The 21,317-nt window shown below is 39.1% G+C and overlaps 1 protein-coding gene across 3 annotated transcripts in view; it reads right to left on the bottom strand.

Annotated features, from left to right (window-relative positions):
• The window catches only part of CYTH3 (cytohesin 3), an 84,160-nt gene that overhangs the window by 32,725 nt on the left and 30,118 nt on the right, over nt 1-21,317 (bottom strand). For all 3 annotated transcript variants that reach the window (XR_010590866.1, XM_008164643.4, XM_065558984.1), the window contains exons 2-4: nt 8,759-8,841; nt 7,256-7,320; nt 6,717-6,783 (exon numbers count right to left, since the gene is read on the bottom strand). Coding sequence is in view for 2 of the 3 variants with exons in the window: in XM_008164643.4 (XP_008162865.2) it covers nt 6,717-6,783; nt 7,256-7,320; nt 8,759-8,841 (215 nt within the window). In the remaining variant the exon portion in view is untranslated. The remainder of the gene's footprint in view (nt 1-6,716; nt 6,784-7,255; nt 7,321-8,758; nt 8,842-21,317) is intronic.

The raw sequence follows: 21,317 nt of genomic DNA, 5'->3' as shown, positions 1-21,317 counted from the left end.
AAGCTTTCGTGGACTACAGTGGAAGTGGGCTGTAGTCCACGAAAGCTTATGCTCTAATAAATTTGTTAGTCTCTAAGGTGCCACAAGTACTCCTGTTCTTCTTTTAACCCTATAGAGAGTCTAGAGACAGGAAAGTTTTGGCTTGTCCATCCTCAGAGGCCTTTTTAGCCTTTGTACTTCCTAAATATTCTCATGAGATAAAGAGTCCTTGATATGCAGTTTCTAGGGAAATCCAGAAGGCTTTCTGCAAAGAAATGAGGAAAGAACATTTTCAAAAACTGTATTAACATTATAGAAGTCTTAAGGAATAAAAGGGCTGCTGTGTCAGCTCTTAAAATGATACTCAAGCCCCAAACAGATATTTCTCCAAGACAATATTTCTCTAACAAAAGGTCTTAATTTTTCCATTGCTTTCACAAAATTTATAACAAAATGTTGGGAGAAAGTAGCAATTGCAGCTCCATACAACTTTGAGGTCCTGAATTCTATCCATATGTAGAAGAGTTCACTAAATAATTAAAATCTTTGCCACTGAAACACATCCTGAGATTCCACTTGTTATTTTTAGAGATAAAAGCAAAAAACTTCTCCATTTCTGTAAATGGATATTGTTTATTGTTGTTCTCCTCTAGACTTGCGGGACATCCATCATCCTTGAAAAGGTAGGGAGAGGGAGGAAGAAAAAATACTGTACTACTTCTAATTTTACCTTCCACTGTCCAAGCCATTAGTGAAAACATGAAAATATTCTTATGGTTGGTTGATTTAGTTTGTTTTTGCAACAGTACCCTTACCTGCCTGGTAAGGAGGATTAGTTTGCTGACTGCAATCTACTTTAGGAGGGCAAACCTAATGCCATTCAGTCTTGAAGCTTTTTTTTAAGCCAGAAAGACCATTCACTCTCTTGAAGTTTCGCCACTGGAAAAATTACTTTCAGTGTCAGGATAGAACATTGATGTTTATGACTCTCTTTTCAAATCACAGAGAAAGACATGATTTCTTTGCAAAGAAAATATTTCAGTTTTATCTTGTAGTAGCAGTAGCTGTGCCTTCCTCAGACATAATGATCCCCCTGAACTTTGCTTGATAGTTGGATGTGTTGACTACTTAGCTAGACAAAAAGATGCTCCAAAGAGGAGTAAACGTAGGCAAATAAAATGAACTTTTTGTTTCCAAGAATAAGTTTGGTACATGTCTGAAAAGAGCACTCTGACAATTAGGAGATTATTCCAAATTAAGGAACAAATAAGGTTCATCAGGATACAGACATTTTCAGCTTTAAAAAACACAAACCACTACTGAAAGCCATAAATCTGTCAAGCACAGAAAATCCTGAAGGAGTTCTAAAGGATGCATTCCAGAGGTGTTGTAACTGTGGAGTTGTTAAAGCAGTGTTGATTTTTTTCCACTTAAATCAGGATTAAAATCGCTACCATACTTAAATAATTTAATTTTGTCTTTAAAATGTACCACCATAACTCTTCAGAGGATGATTGAATTTTCTATACTTCTTTGGTCAAAAGACTATTTTAAAATGAGCCCTTTTTGAAAAAAAAAAAAAAAAAAGTTTTTAAATCTCTTATAGCTAAAGAACCAGTCCCTATAAACTCCATCGTCTCTCTCTCTCTCTCACACACACACACACACACACCTCCGGGATAGGATCATTTTCAAAGTTTGAAAGAAACACATGCAATAGAGTTATTCCCCTTATTTGTCACTCTAATTCACCTCTACAAAGGGAAGAGAAAGAACTGTCCAGTTGCCCTATTTCTGTTCTCAAAAATTATTTTACTATTTCTGAGGTAGCAGCCGTGTTAGTCTGTATCCGCATATATATATATGCATCCGAAGAAGTGGGCTGTAGTCCACGAAAGCTTATGCTCTAATAAATTTGTTAGTCTCTAAGGTGCCACAAGTACTCCTGTTCTTCTTTTTCCTATTTCTCTAGTCCTTGTGCCCTGTCCTCACCAACATACTTTACTCTATGCACCTCTGGTCCTCCATCTTTCCATGCTTCATACTCTAATTTGTTAAACCTAGCAGGGGTTATGCTGATTTAAAAGAATGAGCTTCCTTTGATATGAGGGCACAGGACATCCTTTCAGACAAGCGTTAGAAACAACAGCTATGTCAGTAATGAAGCTGCAAGTTCCCTTTCTTTGGCATCTTTAGCGCCTCATTCTTTTTTATGCATCTATGACTGTGTTCAATTCTGGTCGCCTTATCTATAAAGAATATAGCAGAAAGACAATTCCATGAAAAATGATGGAAATTATTAGAGGCCATGAGAAAGCTTTTGTGTGAAGACAGGTTGAAAAAGATTGTGAAACGTTTACTTTTAAAAGGGACATGAGAAAGGTATCAAATTAAAGAACAGAACAGAGACAGTAGATCAAGAAGTTCAGTTAAATTGGAAGGATACAAATGTAATTAGCTTGTTAAACTCATTGCCACACAATATCATAGAGGACAGCAAAATTCAACAGAGGACTGGACATCTCTATGGTCAGTAAGGACATCCAGAATTCCATTAGTAAGGTTTTTCAAAAACAAGTTTAGCTAAATCCTGGTTTATAAGCCTACCTCTACTTGCAGGAGTTAGGAAGTAGCTTTCTGTAAGAGCACGTTAATCCTTTACTGTCTACTATAGGGCTTCTTATACCTCTCTCTAAAGCATCTAGTACTAGCCATTGTAAGAAATACAATATTGGACTAGATGGACCACCAGTGTAATCTGCCATGGCACTTGCTATATTCCCATTATAGACTATAGAACAGTGATTCTCAAACTTTTTTTTTCGTAGACCCCTTGCAAATTGCTGAGGGTCTCAGCGGGCCACTTAATGATCCTCCAAATGTTTGTACCGTTAGCTAACTATTGTAAAGCGCTTCAGATAAAAGCGCTATATAAAAAAAGTTATAATAATTAACTTTTTTGGTTCTACAAATAAAAGCACACAACTCATATTTTAATATCAGTAGCCTTACCTTTCTATGCGATAGATGTGCCTTCTCTCCCTCGCCGTGGCAGCCCCCGAGCTGGGGCTGGGGCTGGGAAGGATGGGGGTCTCTCCCCCACTGCAGCAGCCCCCGGGCTGGGAAGGAGGGCCATCTCTCCCCAGCAGCCACAGCCCTGGATCTGCGGAAAGTAGCCTCTTTCTCTGGCCACCGCAGCCCTACACATCCCAAATTCCCCCACCCCACCTTCTCACTCCACTGCCACCTGCCACCTACCCCCTATTCCCCTCAAGGCTACCACCTCACCTTACATGTGCGTCTTCTCCAGAGTCCAGGCACCTAATTAGTGGAGCCACACCTGTGCGGCTCCACTAATTAGGTGGGTGACGCTTCATTTTCTCGTGTGCGGCTGCCCAGGTGCGCACCTTAGAGGGAACTATCTGTGGACCACCTGAATGGAGCTCCTGGACCACTGGTTGTCTGCGGACCACAGTTTGAGAACCTCTGCTATAGAATATGTATTCCCATGGGGGACATATTTTACCATAGAGGTTGGAATTAAAGTTTTGCATTCAGGTGGGATTGTGAGGAATTTGATGTTTGCATTGTGGCTGGACTAGAATGGCATTTTCTTGTGCAGCACAGGAGAAAGTGAGGATGGCCGGGTATTGGAAAGGTGGTATAGTATAAGAGTTGAGATTACTGTGATATCAGTTTAATACATTATTTTCTTGATTTTTAATTATTGCATTATTTAAAAATACACTGGCAAAACTAATGTAAAGTTAGGGACACTTATGCATGCTAGATTAACAAGTTCACTTTCTTACAGAAGCTAGAATAGGTGAAAACTTCCTTTTAGCAGAAAAATTAGGCAGAAAGGCCATCAATTCAGGATATAGGCCTTCTAGATCTGATAAAGTAGTCTATTATAGATAACATTATTTCAATATATGTATAGTACCTTACAGAAGGCTGAATGCAGTTATGTGCTGTCTTGCTTTTTCATTACAAGTATGTAACAAGTACAGTAGATTCATCATCAGACAATTTTGAATGTATACAGACAATGGCTATGGGGAATTAGTTATAATCTCCAAAACAGGTCTTAATGTATCTATTTTAACTGAAATATAAGGACATCCCATCAACCCTACCCTTGTCTTCATGAAGCTAATCAGGTTTCTTAGATCTAATAATACCTCTTTTCTGCAAATCCAAATCTTCAAATTACCATCCACAGAAACAGTCATCTTAAATACCCTGCAAACCAGGACTCAGTTTCATTTTCCTTTGTAGCAGAAAAGAGGTGATAAAGAATTAAGAGGCAGATAGACAGGAAGAGGAGATTTGTCTGGGACAACAACAGTGTCTGGAAGAAGTGGGTCAAACAGACCACTCAAATACCCCTGCCTCCCACTCTAGACTTTGTCTCTCTCTGTACTGCTTTAGCCTCTGTTGACTAATTTAAGACAGGAGACAGCTGTATTAGTTTGCCTTCTCCACATAAAACACAATTACAAAGAAGTATTTATACATTCACTACAAATATTAAATATATTTTTCTTAGTCAGCTATTGACTTCAATTAAATCAGCTTTGAATTTCACTTTATATTTTACAGTTAATCATAAAGTTTTATACCTCCCAAGAAGAACTGTCTTTCGAGATCCACCACAGATAATGTGTATCAAGCCCCAGCTATGATTTCATACTTCAAATTCACATACTGTGGTACTTTTCACACAAAACCCAAAAGCATTTTATAAACTTTACAGATATAGAGCCCTGTTCACATGAGATCAAAGCTAAACTGGTTTTGAAAAGATATATACAATAACACCATGTAACTGCATCAAATGAAACAGTTTTCAAATCCAGTTCAGTGTACCCATGGAACAAATCAGCAAACAAAGGCAAATATAATAAACTCTTACCCACAAAAGGTTCAATTAGGATGGGTAACAAATTAGCCGGATTTGAAAATTGCATAGCACTAATTTAAACTAGGAGTTCGCAGATACTTTGAATAGAGTGGATCCCATCCAATAAAAAGACCATTCTGTGAAGTCACCTCCCCTTCCATTTGTGCTCACACAATTATCCCACTTATTTCACATTCCTGATCATGCAGACTGCCTTCTCTCCTATTTGTGATCAAAAACAATATTCCTGTTGCAACAACAGCAAATTACTTCTATGGAAGAGCAACATTAGGAAAGTATTTAATGTATTTTTAGCTCCCGTGAATTCAACATAGCACTTGCAAAGATAAGCCAGCACCATGTGACCACCCAGCTCTTGCAGACCACCACTGTTTCACAGACCACAGCTTCAGAGTGCTGATGTAAACCCATTTCCCACAGATAAATAATGTTATAGTAATAATGTGGCCAGGACTTCTACACATAGGAATAATTTCACCCACCTGTGAACTATAGCCATCACTGCAAGAAAAGTACCTGAACTCATTTTTCAATTTGGCCACAAACCTTCTAGGCAGTAAAATAACAGGACACCTGAAAGCATGGCACCCCAAAACAAAAACAGAAAGGAGGAAAAAAAAACAAAAAAAAAAACAACCACCCGCCAAAAGATACAGGTGAAAAAGAGGAAACTATGGTCTATTAATCTAAATAAGATTTATTTAGAAGAAAAAGACAATTTATAGGTTATAATAGCCTAAGTAACATACAGAGTTGTTAATTGAAAACACTGCTGTAAGTGAACCATTAAGTCATCCAAATATATTCAAGTTCAACATTCTTGAGAAGGAATCGTATCAAAAACTAGCACAGTGACCCCAAGCTTTAGTAAGGAAGATTTTTTGGGAAAAAATATTATGTTAATATAGATATCATTCAGCTACTCAAAATCCAGTCCTAATGAACTCAGAAAGCAGTAAACAATACATCAGGGGAAATACACAATGGAAATTAGGAAGGGTAAAGAAGGGATTTGAAGAGCAATTAGCCAGATATGTTAAAGCAACAAGAAATTCTCAGTTTATCAGGAGGAGACACCTGCAAGAGAATTGGTGAGTCCTGGACTATGAGGGGGAAAAGGGAACAATTAAGGAAAATAAGGACATTGCAGAGAAGCTAAATGATGTCTTTACATCAGTCTTAACCCTAGACATACATTTCTTCAAATAATAAGCTAAGAAATATTTTTTAAAGTGATGACTATGTTTCTACTTGCAATTATTTGTGTAAGTGCTATTTATGAATGCACATAATTGCACATTAGCATTTGTGTATATAAATGTAGTGGTTTATATGAGCAGTTAATTGTGAGCACAAATTAAAAAGACAGGTAGGAGACTATATAACAAAGGGCTCCAAACTTCTGACCAAACTGTAAAATATTTTTAGGACTGAATTTAGCACATCAACACAGAATATCTCCATCGAGTGTTATCAGGTCTCTATGCAAGCGTGCCACAATGAGTATACTGACAAACTTACCTACCATATTTAAAATTCTGACTACAAGAAAGATGTTTGCTCTAATAGATATATAATTTACTATTATTCTTTTCATTATCATTGTAGTAAAGGGTGGAGACAGTTAGATTTTGGGCCCATCTTCATGATGATTTTGCAAGACCATGAAAGTGTCCTGAAGAATGCTTGGGGAGTTTTAAAATGCACCGTTTAATTTAATTTTAATTGATTACCACCAGTATGGTCTGCATTTGCCAAAAATAATATCATTAACAATAACTTAAATCCTGACAAATACAAATTGTACTACCTTCTTAGGATCCATGTTGAATTTCTTCCTTCCCATAGCTATTTGCTTATTTCTCTGTGTAGTTTTGCTATTCATTTGGAAGACAAAAGAAAAAAAAAGATTATCAGCTGCCCTTGCTGAACGCAATAATTTAAACTCTCTGACTTTATTTATATTTTCAACTTCGTTTTTAATATTTTATTTTTATATAGTAAAAAAAAAATCATAGTAGCATAAGGCATTTACTTCCAAAAAGTGACAACCAAAAATAGTCTATTATTTAAAATCATTTTACAAAGAGGACCCACTAGTTATCACAGTTTCACAGGATCACAGGTATTACCTATGGAAAATTCTATCAGATCACTAAGTCCATCTTTCTGCAAGGACAAAATAAAAGCTGTATGATATCTAAATGGATTCTGCAGTTCTTAAAACAAGCCAAGCAAAGATTTATAAATATCCAGTTTTTGGTAACACAAGCAATTTTTGTTTCCTGTTCCTGAAACACCTTTGCCAGTATCTTATTACTGAGTGGAATGCTTGTCAGAGTTACTTACCTTTCTTCTACACTAGTCAGATTATCAATTTCTGTCATAACCTCTGCTATTTCAAATTTTAACCTCTGCCAAAAGAAGGAAAGGAAAGTAAGTTAACCAACCAGTATTAAAGCATTTTTAAAGATATTCACTCTGCCATAAACAAAGTTAATGTGATCAATGTAGATTTCATTTTATTTATGAGTCAGTAGAGCTGTGAGAGAATTGCACAACCAGGGCTCGCTAGAATTAGTATTAAAAAAGAGCAGAGCCCTCTAGTCTAGCTTGAAAACTCAATGTGGAAAAGAGAGGCTCTACTGAAAATCTTGCTTAGGACATCCTAATAGTAATATGACTAGATTAGCAAGGAAAGGAAGGAGGAGAAGGCCACAGATCATGTGCAAAGACAGTGAGCTGAAGATATCATACTTTTCTAGATGTGGTCCCTACTCTTCCCTTTTATTACCGGCCTTTGCAAAAATGAATCATAATGTGGTGAGGGTTTTCTGCAATAAATAGCAGTGGGATTTTTTGTGCTATCCAAACAGGAATCAATAAAAGTTGTTGCCCATTTGGGATATATGGTTTGAACTTTACATCAGCATTAATTCATAGATAGACATTTGTATCTTGTCACTAGAACTCTACTGGGCTCTCTTGTCACTGAGCTCTACTCAGACCATTAGATCCAAAAACCTCCTCCCAAAAGCAACTTATGCTGAGATTCTGTTCCGACTCTCAATCCAAAATTCACTGCTTAGGGCCATCTCTCCTGGCCACTGATGCCAAGTTCTTAATCTTTCATAGTGTATTTCTCTTATCCTTTTTCATAGTCTCATTGCCAATACAAGTATTATAAGTTTCAGTATGAAAATTCCCTGCTCCAATATCTCAATTCACTACTTCCCACAATCATCTTCAGTATTTCTGTATATGAAGTATTAACTATACAAATGAAGTGTATGTAGATACACACAATGCATTATACAGATTCAGGGTAAAATTTTCAAAAGTGCTTGAATGACTTAGGAATTTAAAGACTTGTCTACAAAATTAGTTTACAGCAAGTTGCGGTGTGAATCTAGCCCACACTAGCCTGCCACGGACTGACTAACTGTTTGTAATGTGTTTTAATCTATTCCTCTTTGAAACATGACTAGTTAGATCAAAGAGCATCAACAAACTGTTAATGCGTGTCAGCACAGTGCACATGAACAGTTAGTCTGCAGCATGGTAGTGCAGAACAGATTCACACCCCAGTTTGCCGTGAAATCATTCATGTAGACAAGCCTTAAGTCTCACTGAAAGTCAGTAAGATTTAGGTTCTTAAATCACTATGTAAAATTTTCAAAAACGCTTAAATGACTTAAGAATCTAAACTTAATTAACTTTCAAGTCACTTAAGTGCTTTTGAAAATGTTACAAACAATATATAATTATAAATACATCATAACATATTGCTATAACATTAAATGTACTGAGGTAGTCTTCTTTGCATCTTTATCTGACAGATAAATAAATTACCTCAATATCATCAATTAGTTCTTTTTTCCTGCGACGAATGTTTAAAAGTTCTTCTCTCTCTTCTATGGAGAGATCATCCGGTACTGAAAATAAAGCAAATTTATATACTATTATCAATCACAGACAAATTAAAGAAAAGCAATTTTTACAAGAAAATGCTTTAGCTAAAAATATGAAGGAAAAATGGCATATACCCATTGTTACTGAACTTCCTCTTTATAAATCATAACTAAGGCAATTCATTGAATTAACATCACCCCCAAAAGATTCTAGTATTCAAAGAAAGCAATACAGCTGTTGGGGACTCATTATCATATAATGGGTTTTATGACTTGGGTCTACACTTAAGTGGCCAAATTCATAAAAGAAATCATTGGAATTATACCAGCGATGGGCCAAAGTTGTTCCTATTTTTTAAAAAGGAGATTCCTAAAATTACCCTATGTAGGTTTACAAAATGTATTATGACTTGTAAAGTACATACATTCATCAAATCTTTCAGGAAATAATTACAATATTTATATATATATAGGCTCCTTATGGAGATGTGGTCAGCCCCAGGATACAGGATTAAATTTTATTTGGTTGCTTTGTATGGCAGGTACTGTACTTGCAATACTGCTGACATCTTTAATATCAATTACTTTTATCAGCAGGTAACATTTTTATTCATTACAGATAAGGACACAGTTGGAAAACATTAACACAGCATCTCATATATTCAGTGTTTTACAATAACATTTTTTAAAGTTTGCCATATTTAAAACAACTTCTCTCAACTGTTTACTTAGTTATACTGAAATAAGAGTGCTACCCTGCTGATAAAAGTAATTGCTACTGAAGATGCAAGCACAATGCTGTATATATCTGCAGCTGAACCTCAGCCCACCACTACTTCCCCTGTTGCCCTTGTCAGGCAGGAAACCTGAGGTATTGCTCCAATAATATCTCAGCTGTTTTCTGGGCAATCAGATTTTTCCTTGCCCGTTAGTAAGCATCCTAGGCAGGGGCTGCATCTCATTTGTTTGTACTACACTAAAGACATTGTCAGTGCTCAATAAGCAACAGTATTCACACTTCTTTCCGATTTTCATGTATTGTGGTTAACAGTTTGAATGCTAGCTGTTCTCAAGCAAATGTTTTTGTTTTAATTAAGATGACAAAGCAGCTTGCCTCACAAGTTCAGTAAAATGCAACTATTATAATAATTAACAAGGGTTCTGCACCAAGTGAGATGTGTGACAAATGTAGTAATTTTAAATGGCAAAAGCCTTCTCCTTTTCTAATGCACATGCATTTAGCAGGCTATAGAGACAGACCAGAAACAAAGATTTGGGTTTATTTTTAAATATATTTGAAATTTGAAGTATATCTTCTTCTGATAGTCAATGGTCAAGCTCCAATTGTAAAAGTTTGCAATTTTTTTACATATATTCTCAATAGAATACAAAATTAAAATGGCAACATTGTCTATAAGCCACTACTAACAAGTGATCTCATTTAACTGTTCCAGGTACAAACATGATTATATTACTTTCAATTTAGGAAATGGTCAAGTCTTTTGTTAAAAAAAATAATAATTTTTTTTTGCCTGTTTTTCCCCTATATATTTCTCACTGGAAACCCATCCCCTCTTAAAAAATTTTTCTCAGAACAGATACTGACACATCTGAAACACAGGATCATTCATTTTACATCAAGCTTTACAAAGAGATGTATTGTCTTTTACATACAAGTCTTAAGATTTAGAACAGCCAAAAATCTTGAGTTTGTTTAATAAGCAGTCTCACACACACACACACACACACACACACACACACACACACACATACACACACGGGCACACACTCTTCAGATTAAGTTACTTAACTGATTTAGACTAATAAAAATGAAATGAATGTTATATAATCTCAACTATCAGAAAGTCAGTTTTTTAGCTGGGACGTTCACTCAAGTCTCCCGAAAAGTGTTTTTGCTGTGTTATATGGTTCCTCATTTTTATAGTTTGCAAAAACATATACGTAGTTAAGAAGTCACAGTTCCAGTAACAATTCAAAGCATTAATTAGATTTTAAATTAATGAAATCTAATGTCTACAATTTTAATTCAAAGGGTATAAAATATTTAGATATCCTACATAGCTGCTGCTTTTTATTTCACAGTAAATTACAAAATCATTACATTGGCTGACTTTATGAGTTCTTTACACAGCAGAATGTTGCATTAGTCTTGTTACAGTTTCTCTTGGTAGTTTCATGTTGTTTAATACCTGATTGAGAAAGTTAAAGAGTCAAATCTCCACTGAAAACTAATTAAACTTCTACTCTGAATTGACAGGACTTATGCCTGAATTAAGTACTGTAGGTTCAGGCTGTCCAGTGTAGGGAAAAGAATTACTCCATTATTTTTGTAGAATCTTCAAATATAGTGTTTCATTTCTTCTTATAGCTCTATAGCAGCAATACACAGACATGCTGTTCCCAGACACAGACACATCCATGCTTATATGATTAATGATATTGTCGCACAAGAAGAAAAGTAAAACCAAATGGATTCATATGGTTTTCTGCTGCACTGGGAAATCACAAATTATCCATTTGCCGGATGGAAAAGGAGAAAAATCAGCAGCGAAAGAAGATTCTAAACAGGGTAATTTAAGGCAGTGGTCCTCAACTTATATAGCATTGTGGCTCACTGTCAGTAGCCCCGACCCTGGACCCCAGACCCACGCCGCATGGGGCCAGCCGGCTGCCCACCCCAGATACCCAGTGGTTGCTCCAGAGCTTGCGGGGCCAGGCGGCTGCCCCAGAGCTTGGATCCTGCAGGGCTGGCCAGCAGCCTCGATCCCAGACTCCCACCATGTGTGGCAGGCCAGCAGCCTGGACCCCACCGTGCTGGGCAGCGGGGCAGCCGAGAACCCGAACCCTGCCATGCGGGCCGGCCTTTAGCACACTGCTGAGCTGGGCTGCACCAGTGTGCTAATTGGGCCACATGCGGCCTGCTAGCCACTGGTTGAGAACCGCTGCTTTAAGGCTTGTCTACACTGCCCTGCAGTTCGGATTAAGGGGGTGTGAATAGCAGTGCACATCAAAGTGCTGCACTGTAACTCTGCTGTGTGGGCACTGCAGGCACAAATGTAAAGGTTCCAAGTTTGCACTAAAGTAGTTCTTGCTCCACTACAGACTTCCTGTGGGACTTCGGGCAAGTCAGTTAGGACTTGTCTAGACGGAGCGTGTGTAGCAACCTGGGCATAAATCTACAGTGCATTAGTATGACACACACTAACAGTCCATGTGGATCCTGCTACAGCACACTAGGAGTATCCCATCAGAGTAGATCAATGAGCACTACCGAACTTTTCAGTGCATGGTAGCAGGCTTCCCACAGACAGACAGTGCATGGCTGGCTAGCACATGCTTGCACCCCAGCTTGCTATACATTCTCCATCTAGACAAGCCCAGAGTCCCTCTGTGTCTCAGTTCCTCATCTGTAAAATGGGAATAATAGTATTTCTGTACCTCAGGGAATGGTTGTGATAAATGTATTAGAGACTGTGAGGCACTCAGATACTACTGAAATGGGAGGCCCATATGAATACATAAAATTTGATTAAATTAATTAAAAGGTTTATCATAGATAAAATATGTCATTTTTCAATGTGAGAAACACCAAAGAAGTATTTCCCTCTGATATCATTCAATTCAAAATAATTAAAGTCACACACACAAAAAATATTTGCAACAGTACTAGCTAGATCAAAAGTCACCACAGTGATGTTAGAGTCTTCTCTGAACAAAAAAGCAGGTAAATCTAGTTTAATTTTTTTGAAGGTGCCTGCCACCATTATATCGGCACCACAGGTTGTGCAAGGCAGAAAGTCATTTATTCTGGAAAGATAGCAGTGGCCACTGTGGTATCAACTGCAAGTGGAATCAGCACCTTTAATACATTCCCATTTATAAATAAATAAAATTGCTGTTGTGCTTAAAAGGTTTGAAAATGTCATTGAGATTTTTGGCATGCAGACTTCTTGTGCCTTCACAGCAAGCTGACTAAAATGATTCTATAAGTAGGCTCCAAATCCACTGTTAGAATCTCAGAATATTAGGGTTGGAACAGACCTCAGGAGGTCATCTAGTCCAATCCCCTGCTCAAAGCAGGACCAACACCAACTAAATCATCCCAGCCAGGGCTTTGTCAAGCCTGGCCTTAAAAACCTCTAAGGATGGAGATTCCACCACTTCCCTAGGTAACCCATTCCAGTGCTTCACCACCCTCCTATTGAAATAGTGTTTCCTAATATCCAAAATAGTTACAGTCAATAGACCTCAATGACTCCCAATAAACATTCTACTATCAAATCATTTCAGCACATCTAAATAATCCACATACCTTTTTGACCTGTAAACGAAGAGACAAGTTGGGTGAGGTAATATCGTTTATTGGACCAACTTCTATAAATGAAACAGACAAACTTTCAAGCTTACACAGAGCTCTTCTTCATTCATCTTATCTCTCTATTATCCTGGGACCAATACAGCTACAACAACACTGCAAACAATGTAAATGAAGATGCTTGAGGCAGTCTTGTCTGAGTGCAAGCAGCATTCTGGGAATATTCTGTAGTTGAAATTCTGTTAACTAACACGTGTTTTTCTTTTTTAAACTTAGATACAGATATGGAACTATACATAGGCGTCTCTCAGAATACAAAATTACATCTTTCTTCTGTATTACTCATTACTACTCATTTTCTAGATATCATCTTTGAGTCATTTCCAAAATGTCTGAGGTTCAACACTTCTGAACACAACGTATACAGGGTGGGAGGAATGAACGTGTCCATTTAAACAATAAAGCCAAACAAAAACCTTCCTGGACTTTTTGATGGAAAAAATATTTCAGTATAGTGAGTAAACTGCAACTATCACATTTTGAGGTTATCTTCAAATCTTTACACAAGGGTAATTTTCCATGTTAATGTAAAAGATATTGTTAGCTCGGATTGAATAATTCATTATCATGAAGACTCAATCTTCAGACTAGTAAATGTGAAGTCAATATATTAACTAAATTTTTACTGAAGATTAAGAGGGTTGTTCACAGTCCAAGTTATATGCTTATCCAGTTACTAAAGAGAAGGAGGTAGATATACAGAAAATACAGAAGAGCTGAGACCCTATAGGTTAGAGTTAAATAGATATTGCTCTTTTTAAAAATAGCATAGTGATTTTTTTTTAATCCGATCATGCCACTTGGCCCATCTTCCCTCAAATCAGTTTAACTGATTTTAAACACCTGAAGTAAATTTTCCATAAGTAAACTTTCAACATCATAGGCAGAAAAAAATACCAAACAGGACCCTTCATAAGTTACTTCAAATGACAGTACAGTTTTCATACAGATTTTTTAAGAGCAATCATGTAATCAGTCCACACCTTTGTAGTTCACTACAGTAACTCCACTGGAGACAGTAGTGTTTTACACTGCAGCTTGTATTACAAATACCAAATTAAAGTTTAAGAGAGTGATAGCATCATTACCACATATGAGAGAAAACATAAGCAGAAGCTTCTAGTCTTTAGAGACTTACGTCAAATATGCATTTCTCTCCACAAGCCCGCCTAAAAAGTGTGAAAACCAAACCACCAATATTTTTTGAACGCTGACAACTTAAAATGTAATAGCATCAAAATAAATGGAATTCATAAGTCATGTGCAAGCCACAACATTTTATATTTCTGTTTGCCAATGATTTCTTTCAACCAGCCTTTGTACTTGGTCTCTCTAAAGCATAACTTCTTGGAAAGGTGGTGAGATCTTGTCTTCATACTTATTTGGTAAGCACCTGAAAAACTGCTGGAGTTATTTATATATTAGCTGTTCAAATGATCCATTTTGGAGAAAAAAAGCTTCAAAAAATCCTATATATCCCTATTTGCACATAAAGGAAAGAACTGCAAGAAAACCACTTCAGAAATAATTTGAGAATAACAATCTATATTTCAGTACCCTTGAAAATGCAATATATTCAATACAGCTATGTCTACAGAAGAATGTGACACATACCAGTAGGAGCAAGAAAGCCCCAGAGGCGAGAGACAACTAGGAACACTTCCCACTATAGAAAAAGAAGTGTAATCTTTCTTTTCCAAGCCCAGATCTTTGATCTCACCATACTCTTCAGCAGCAAAGATTAAATCACTTCTGGTACATTGCCGATGCCATGCAAATAGCCTGGAGTGGATTCTTTAGCTTAGCAAATCCTACTTGTTGGCCTGTCTTTCAGTCTTCATTCATTGGCTGAGATGTGAGAATGCAACCTCAAGGCTTTATCTGGACTGGTAGAAAAAAAAGGGTATAGAGCAAGGGTCGGCAACCTTTCAGAAGTGGTGTACCGAGTCTTCGTTTATTCACTCTAATTTAAGGTTTTGTGTGCCAGTAATACATTTTAACGTTTTTAGAAGTCTCTTTCTATAAGTCTATAATATATAACTAAACTATTGTTGTATGTAAAGTAAATAAGGTTTTTAAAATTTTTAAAAAGCTTAATTTAAAATTAAATTAAAATGCAGAGCCCCCTGGACTGGTGGCCAGGACCCGGGCAGTGTGAGTGCCACTGAAAATCAGCTTGCGTGCCGCCTTCGGCAAGCGTGCCATACGTTGCCTACCCCGGTATAGAGCCTTCTTTAAGGATCCCCCCTCCTTTGGGAATTGGGAGGGGAAGCATCACCTCAGCTGGTGAGCAGGCTGGTGGGGGTCAGGTAAGCCACTATCCCATGTGCACCATGGGGAGGGTATATCACCCCTGTCCCTTTGGCCTGAGTCCCCTCTTATGCCCAGTTAGTAGCTTCCACTCACCTACCCCTAGGATTAGCGTAGGATTGGGTTTTAGAGATTGGAAAGGAATTTCCCCCTCATTTACAGATGGCCAGAACAGGATGGTTCTTTGTTTGTTTGTTGTTGGGGTTTTTTTTTGCCTTGACCATAGCAGCTCAGGGCTCCTGTGGGACAGGTCAGGAGGTAAAGTTAAAGATGTCACAATTTAGCAGGTGGCCAGTGCTGGTACTTGTTCCACTTAGGGTCCAGTTTTCTGATAAACCGGAATTAGAAGTGGAATTTGTGGGAAGGCAGCCCCTAAAGAAGCTAGGGCTCCTAACGTACGGTATAGAGGAGACAACCCCTTTCCCCCTGCCCCTTAACCTTCATAATAGGAGAGGTAAGGTGGGGTCTCAGTGGGCTGGGACCAGCTGTGTAGAAGGGTGGGGATGATAGCAGCCCTCCACCACGGAGGAAATGATGGAGGAAGAAATCATGACCTGTACAGCATGAACTTTTGCTGGTTAGTTCCCAGATAAGTTAAGTAATAAAGCTGCGGACTAATTAAACTATGTCCCTTACATTTGGTCTTTCTTTCTCCCTGTCCAGGACAATTGTGCCCTGCTCCCCCCGTAACTGATTCCAGAGTTAAGTCTGTGAAAGAGAGAGTAAAGCAGCTCCCAGCCAGCAAAACAGAGATCTTACAACAACATATGAACCAGTAACAGATAGAACATGAAATTATTGCCCATTCCAATTTAAGAGGCAAAGTAAAGTATAGGAATCGTGGAGTTAACTGGCATCATTGTTTCTGAAGGATAAAGGTTTTCCTTAATACTCTTCCTAAAACCTATCTCCCTCATAAGAGAAAAGTAAACCCCAAACTGCTGCAGTACTATGTTAGAAGTTGTATATTCCCATCCCCAGTCAAAAGCGATCTAACAGATTTTGAGCTAGCTATAGCAGCTGATATTTTAGTATAGGTATATTGATATTTACAATATGTAAGATCAATAAGCCCTTCCTTGTCCAAAAACTACATTTGTACAGCATCTATTGGCCTGATAACTGTATGCCACGTGGAAAATTAACACGTATACAGCTGTTGGAACAAAACTGGCCATTCCAGTCCATTCCTCTGAACAGATAATCTCAGGGTGGTCTCTCCCACTCCCACCCCTCTCCCCCTCAATCCCTCTTCTTTTCTATTAAATCAAGAGTATTTTCAAGTTTTTAGACAAGATGTATAAACAAAAGCTGTGACCACACTTGTGGTCATTAAAGACTCCATAGACATTTTCGTAGGAGGATAACATCCTGGACAGATTCTATTATGCAGACAGAACATGATTTCCCAAAATTCCTCCTGTAAACTTAGCTGGATTTCATAATAGTCTTCAGTTTTTGTCCTTGACTATTGTGTTGCAATACTGTGTGCCATTTAACAGCTGCTATCTTCCATCCTTATCCTAACAGTGGCCACATTGTAGTTGTAGATGAAGATATTCCTAAATACAGGGAACAATGCAGTATGCCTTTCACATGCCAAGTTACCGTTCAATCAATGGGAAAAAGGAATTCAGGAATGTGTCCACTATACTTTGCGGAAGTACAAAGAGCACTGCAGAACCTAGAACAGTACCTCAAAATCACAGAATACTTGACAATGCTCCATTACAAGAAGTTGTTGATCACCTATTTCATTCTGGGGGAAGGAGATATTTTAATTCTTGTTATAAGCATCACAATCAATCATTATTTGGCCTATATGGATTTCTTCCAGTAATATGAAAAGAACTTCACAAGTTGATAGTGCTTCTATTGGCACATTCAAGTGTATGTTCAGGAAGTCAGAGGAAACGTTGTTCCCCTCTACCATGACTTGTAAACATTTTAGATGTATGAATTTGGGAAAGTGATTTACTTTGTAAGGAGGACTCATCAGATTTAGTATATTAAAAATAGGGTAAAATAATCTGGGTTATTCTTATATGTACTTTATCCTAAAAGGAATTTGTAGGGTAACTGCACTTTAGGAAGGAAATAAACTCTTGTAAACCAATTAACTGGTTATTTCTTTACCTTTTTTGGTCATTTTATTAGGGTTTGGTTAAGTTTTTCATATGGTCAGATAGTGATCAAATTAACATTACTAGTCAAGCAGCAGGGAGAGAGTTAGTAGCTCAGAAGAGGTTGGAAGGTCAAAGTCTAGTAAGATTGCTTTGGAAAAGAAAGAAAAAAAAACAAATCTCGCTACAGCTTTCTCCACTCAGAAAAGAACCCACAACCCACACAACTTCACAAAATGAAACTGAGAAGCTAAAGTAGAGCAACACCCCACAATGGCCACACAGTTCAAACCAATTTTTAAGATGGTTTTAGCTTATTATAATAATAATGGCTTCTCTCTCTCTTTTTTTTTTGGTAATACTGTGGGTTTTGAGGATGTTTTTTTAAACCAAGACTCAACACAGTAAGAGATGTACTATAGGTTTAGTCTAACTTGAAGGCAGGATGTATTTTAAAGAAGAACCAAGATCTTTCTTGAGAATTTACTAGGCATGAGACAATGTTACTACTGGAGAGAGAGGATTAGTATTTTGCACTCCACAGAAATGGCAGATGAGGTCAATAAGGACCTAGCAGTTACAATATCAGTGCGGGTTTTAAAATGACCATTTAGAGAACGTAGATAAATGGTGGGGCTGCCCCAAAATGAAGCTTTTGGGCCCAGGGACACAAAAACATTTTAACAAAAAGTAGTAAATTACCCATAGGGCTTGTCTACACTACCGCACGGGGTTGATCTAAAATATGCAACTTCAGCTACTTGAATAGCGTAGCTGAAGTCAACGTACTTAGATCTACAAACGGCGGTGTCTTCACTGCGGTAAGTCGAGAGCTGACGCTCTCCCGTCGACTCCGCTTGTGCTTCTTATTCTGGTGAAGTACCGGAGTCAACAGGAGAGCGCTCACCATCGCCCTACTAGATGCAATAAATTGACCCCCGCTGGATCGATCGCTGCCCGCCGATCTGGTGGGTAGTGTAGACAAGCCCATAAACATGCCTTTTCCTGCTTATCTGGCACAGGGGGGAAAAAAAATCACAAAACTACTAAGAAATTCCTTATTCTTTGCAGCCCACATTTTAACACCATCTTTTTGGCATTCAACGGATGTACACCTTGCCTGCACAGAGATGGTTTGGGCGAGGCCCAAGGTATTTTATCCTTGGTAAGTTCTTATTAAGACGTGAGATAGCTGTGGATTTTAATGCTACCTGGTAATCATTGGTTCAGTTCTTGAACTTCTTAGAGACAGCTAAGGAAACATCTATCCTTTCTTTTTGCCACTTCTAATTACACTATTAACACAAAAAGTCTTTAATACTGAAAAAAACATGTATATTTTCTATTCCTGACCATGCTTCTAGCAATTACCACAAACAGACAGTATTGATGACTATGATTAAGTTGCATTTTTCCTGGTTTTGTGTTTTATATTTCAGCAATTTATCCTTTTGTTAATGATTAATCACATTTCCATTAGAAAAAACAAAACATTTGCAAAAATGAAGCAAAGGGTCAATCTTCAGGCAAGAAAAGGAAGACAATTCATTGCTGAGGCTATCACACTATTTTGAAAAATACTAAACACCTTTGCAGTCTTCAGTTCAACTTGATATACCAAAGATATGCTGATTTCCATTCTCGAACTTTTTTTAAGTCTTGCTACTCTTATATTTCAAAAACACAAAACACCACAAGACTGACTTGCTTTTCAAAATGCCTAATATCACTGAATATAATAAGAAAGCTGAGTTTAATCATATCCAATTTTCTAGCAATAAATTAATACCAGAATTAATGTGACTGTGAATTCAAAAAAAGGGTCATCCATGTGCATGTTTACCAAGAGGAGCAGACTTTTTACACTGTAAAGAGAAGCAGATGAGGGATGGACAGAAAAAAAAAAAAAAAAAAAGGTCACGTTTAGATCTTAAAACATCTGATCAGATCCAAAAAGTACTGCAGAAATAAAAGCATGACTTCATCTACTGGCAGGGTGGATAAAAATCAATTACACCTCTACCCCGATATAACGCGAAATCGGATATAATGCGGTAAAGCAGCGCTCTGGGGGATAGGGCTGCACACTCCAGCGGATCAAAGGAAGTTCGATATAACGCAGTTTCACCTATAACACGGTAAGATTTTTTGGCTCTCGAGGACAACGTTATAGCGTGGTAGAGGTGTATATATAAAAAAAAAATCTGATTTTATTGATAAAATGCTTTTTGAGGAAAAGATCGTTTTAATTAAGAAACATTATAGCTCAAAGATATCTCATCATGGAATACGAATTACAAATTCTAATTCTATAGTATGAGACAATATATTAATGTAATGTTTAAGAAAAGTTTTGTAAATGAGTTCCAATAGTTCATGGATTAGGGACCCAATCTTATGCAGTTCCAGGGACTTCTGTATAGATCAGGGGTCTCAAACTCAATTTACCTTAGAACCAGTGCCAGTCCTCAAATCCTCCCACCGGGCCAATAATGTCACTCATGCCACCCAGAACCTGCCCCCCATAACTCTGCACCGCACCTGCCTAAGGCTCTAGGAGGAAGTTTGGGTGGGGGAGGAGGTCTGAGGTAGGAGACTCGGGTGCAGGCTCTGGGAGGCAGTTTGGGTGGGGGAGGCGGTCTGGGGTACAGGTTCTGAGATGAAGTTTGGGTGCTGGGCACAGGCTCCGGGCTAGGGCCGGGGGTGGGGGTGCAGGAGGAGGGGGTGGGGTTGCAGGAGGAGGGTGTGGGGAGGGGTGCAGGCTCTGGGAGGGAGTTTGAGGGCAGGAGGGGGCATGTGGGAAGGGGGAGGAGGTGCAGACTCTGGGAGGGGGTGGGGGATACAGCGCTTACCAGGGGCTCCTAGGCAGGGTGGGCTGGGGGGACTCCGTGCACGGCTGCCCGCAGTCACTGCCCGCAGTCACTGCCCCGCAGCTTCCCATTGGCTGCAGGGACCAGAGGAAGGGGCCCACAGACATGTGAAACGAGCTGGCACAAGCCACTCAGCTCCGCTGGGCTGCCAGTGGTGGGCGGGGCCCTGGGACGTTTTAAATCGCCCGGGAGGGGGCTGGGGCGGAAGCACCCTGGGGCAGCAGGCAGGGCCAAGGGAAGACCCGGCCCAAAATTGCTGGAGCCCCGCAGACCACATTGGGTAGGGTTACCATATTTAAAAAATAAAAAAAGAGGACACTCCACGGGGCCCTGGCCCCGCCCCTTCCCTACTCCTGCCCCCACTCCAACTCCACCCCTTCCCCGCCAATTCCCCAAAGTCCCTGCCCTAACTCCCCCTCCTCCCTCACAGCCACGCGAAAAGGGCTGCCCAAGCGCTACTGGCTTCATGGTTTGCCGGGCAGCCTCCAGACCCTGCGCCCCTGGCCGGCGCTTCCCCAGCGCAGCTGGAGCCCGAGAGGGGAAGCGCCCAGCTGGGGGCGCAGGGTCTGGAGGCTGCCCGGCAAACCGTGAAGCCAGTAGCGCTTGGGCTTCGGGCAGCCCCCATGCCTCCGGACCCTGCACCGCCAGAGCAGAGCAGCTGGAGCCCGGGAGGGGAAGTGCCCGGCCGGCGGCTGGGGTCCGGAGGCAAGGGGGCTGCCCGAAGCCGGTAGCGCTCGGGCAGCTCGGCTCTTAAACAGAGCCGAAGAGTCAGGGGAGGAGCAGAGCAGCCGCAGGAGGGGA

The sequence above is a fragment of the Chrysemys picta genome, chromosome 10 (assembly GCF_011386835.1).
Source record: "Chrysemys picta bellii isolate R12L10 chromosome 10, ASM1138683v2, whole genome shotgun sequence".
Classification (NCBI taxonomy): Eukaryota; Metazoa; Chordata; order Testudines; family Emydidae; genus Chrysemys; species Chrysemys picta.
The sequence above is the reverse complement of the archived record's forward strand: the minus strand, read 5'-3'. Positions and strand labels throughout refer to the sequence as shown.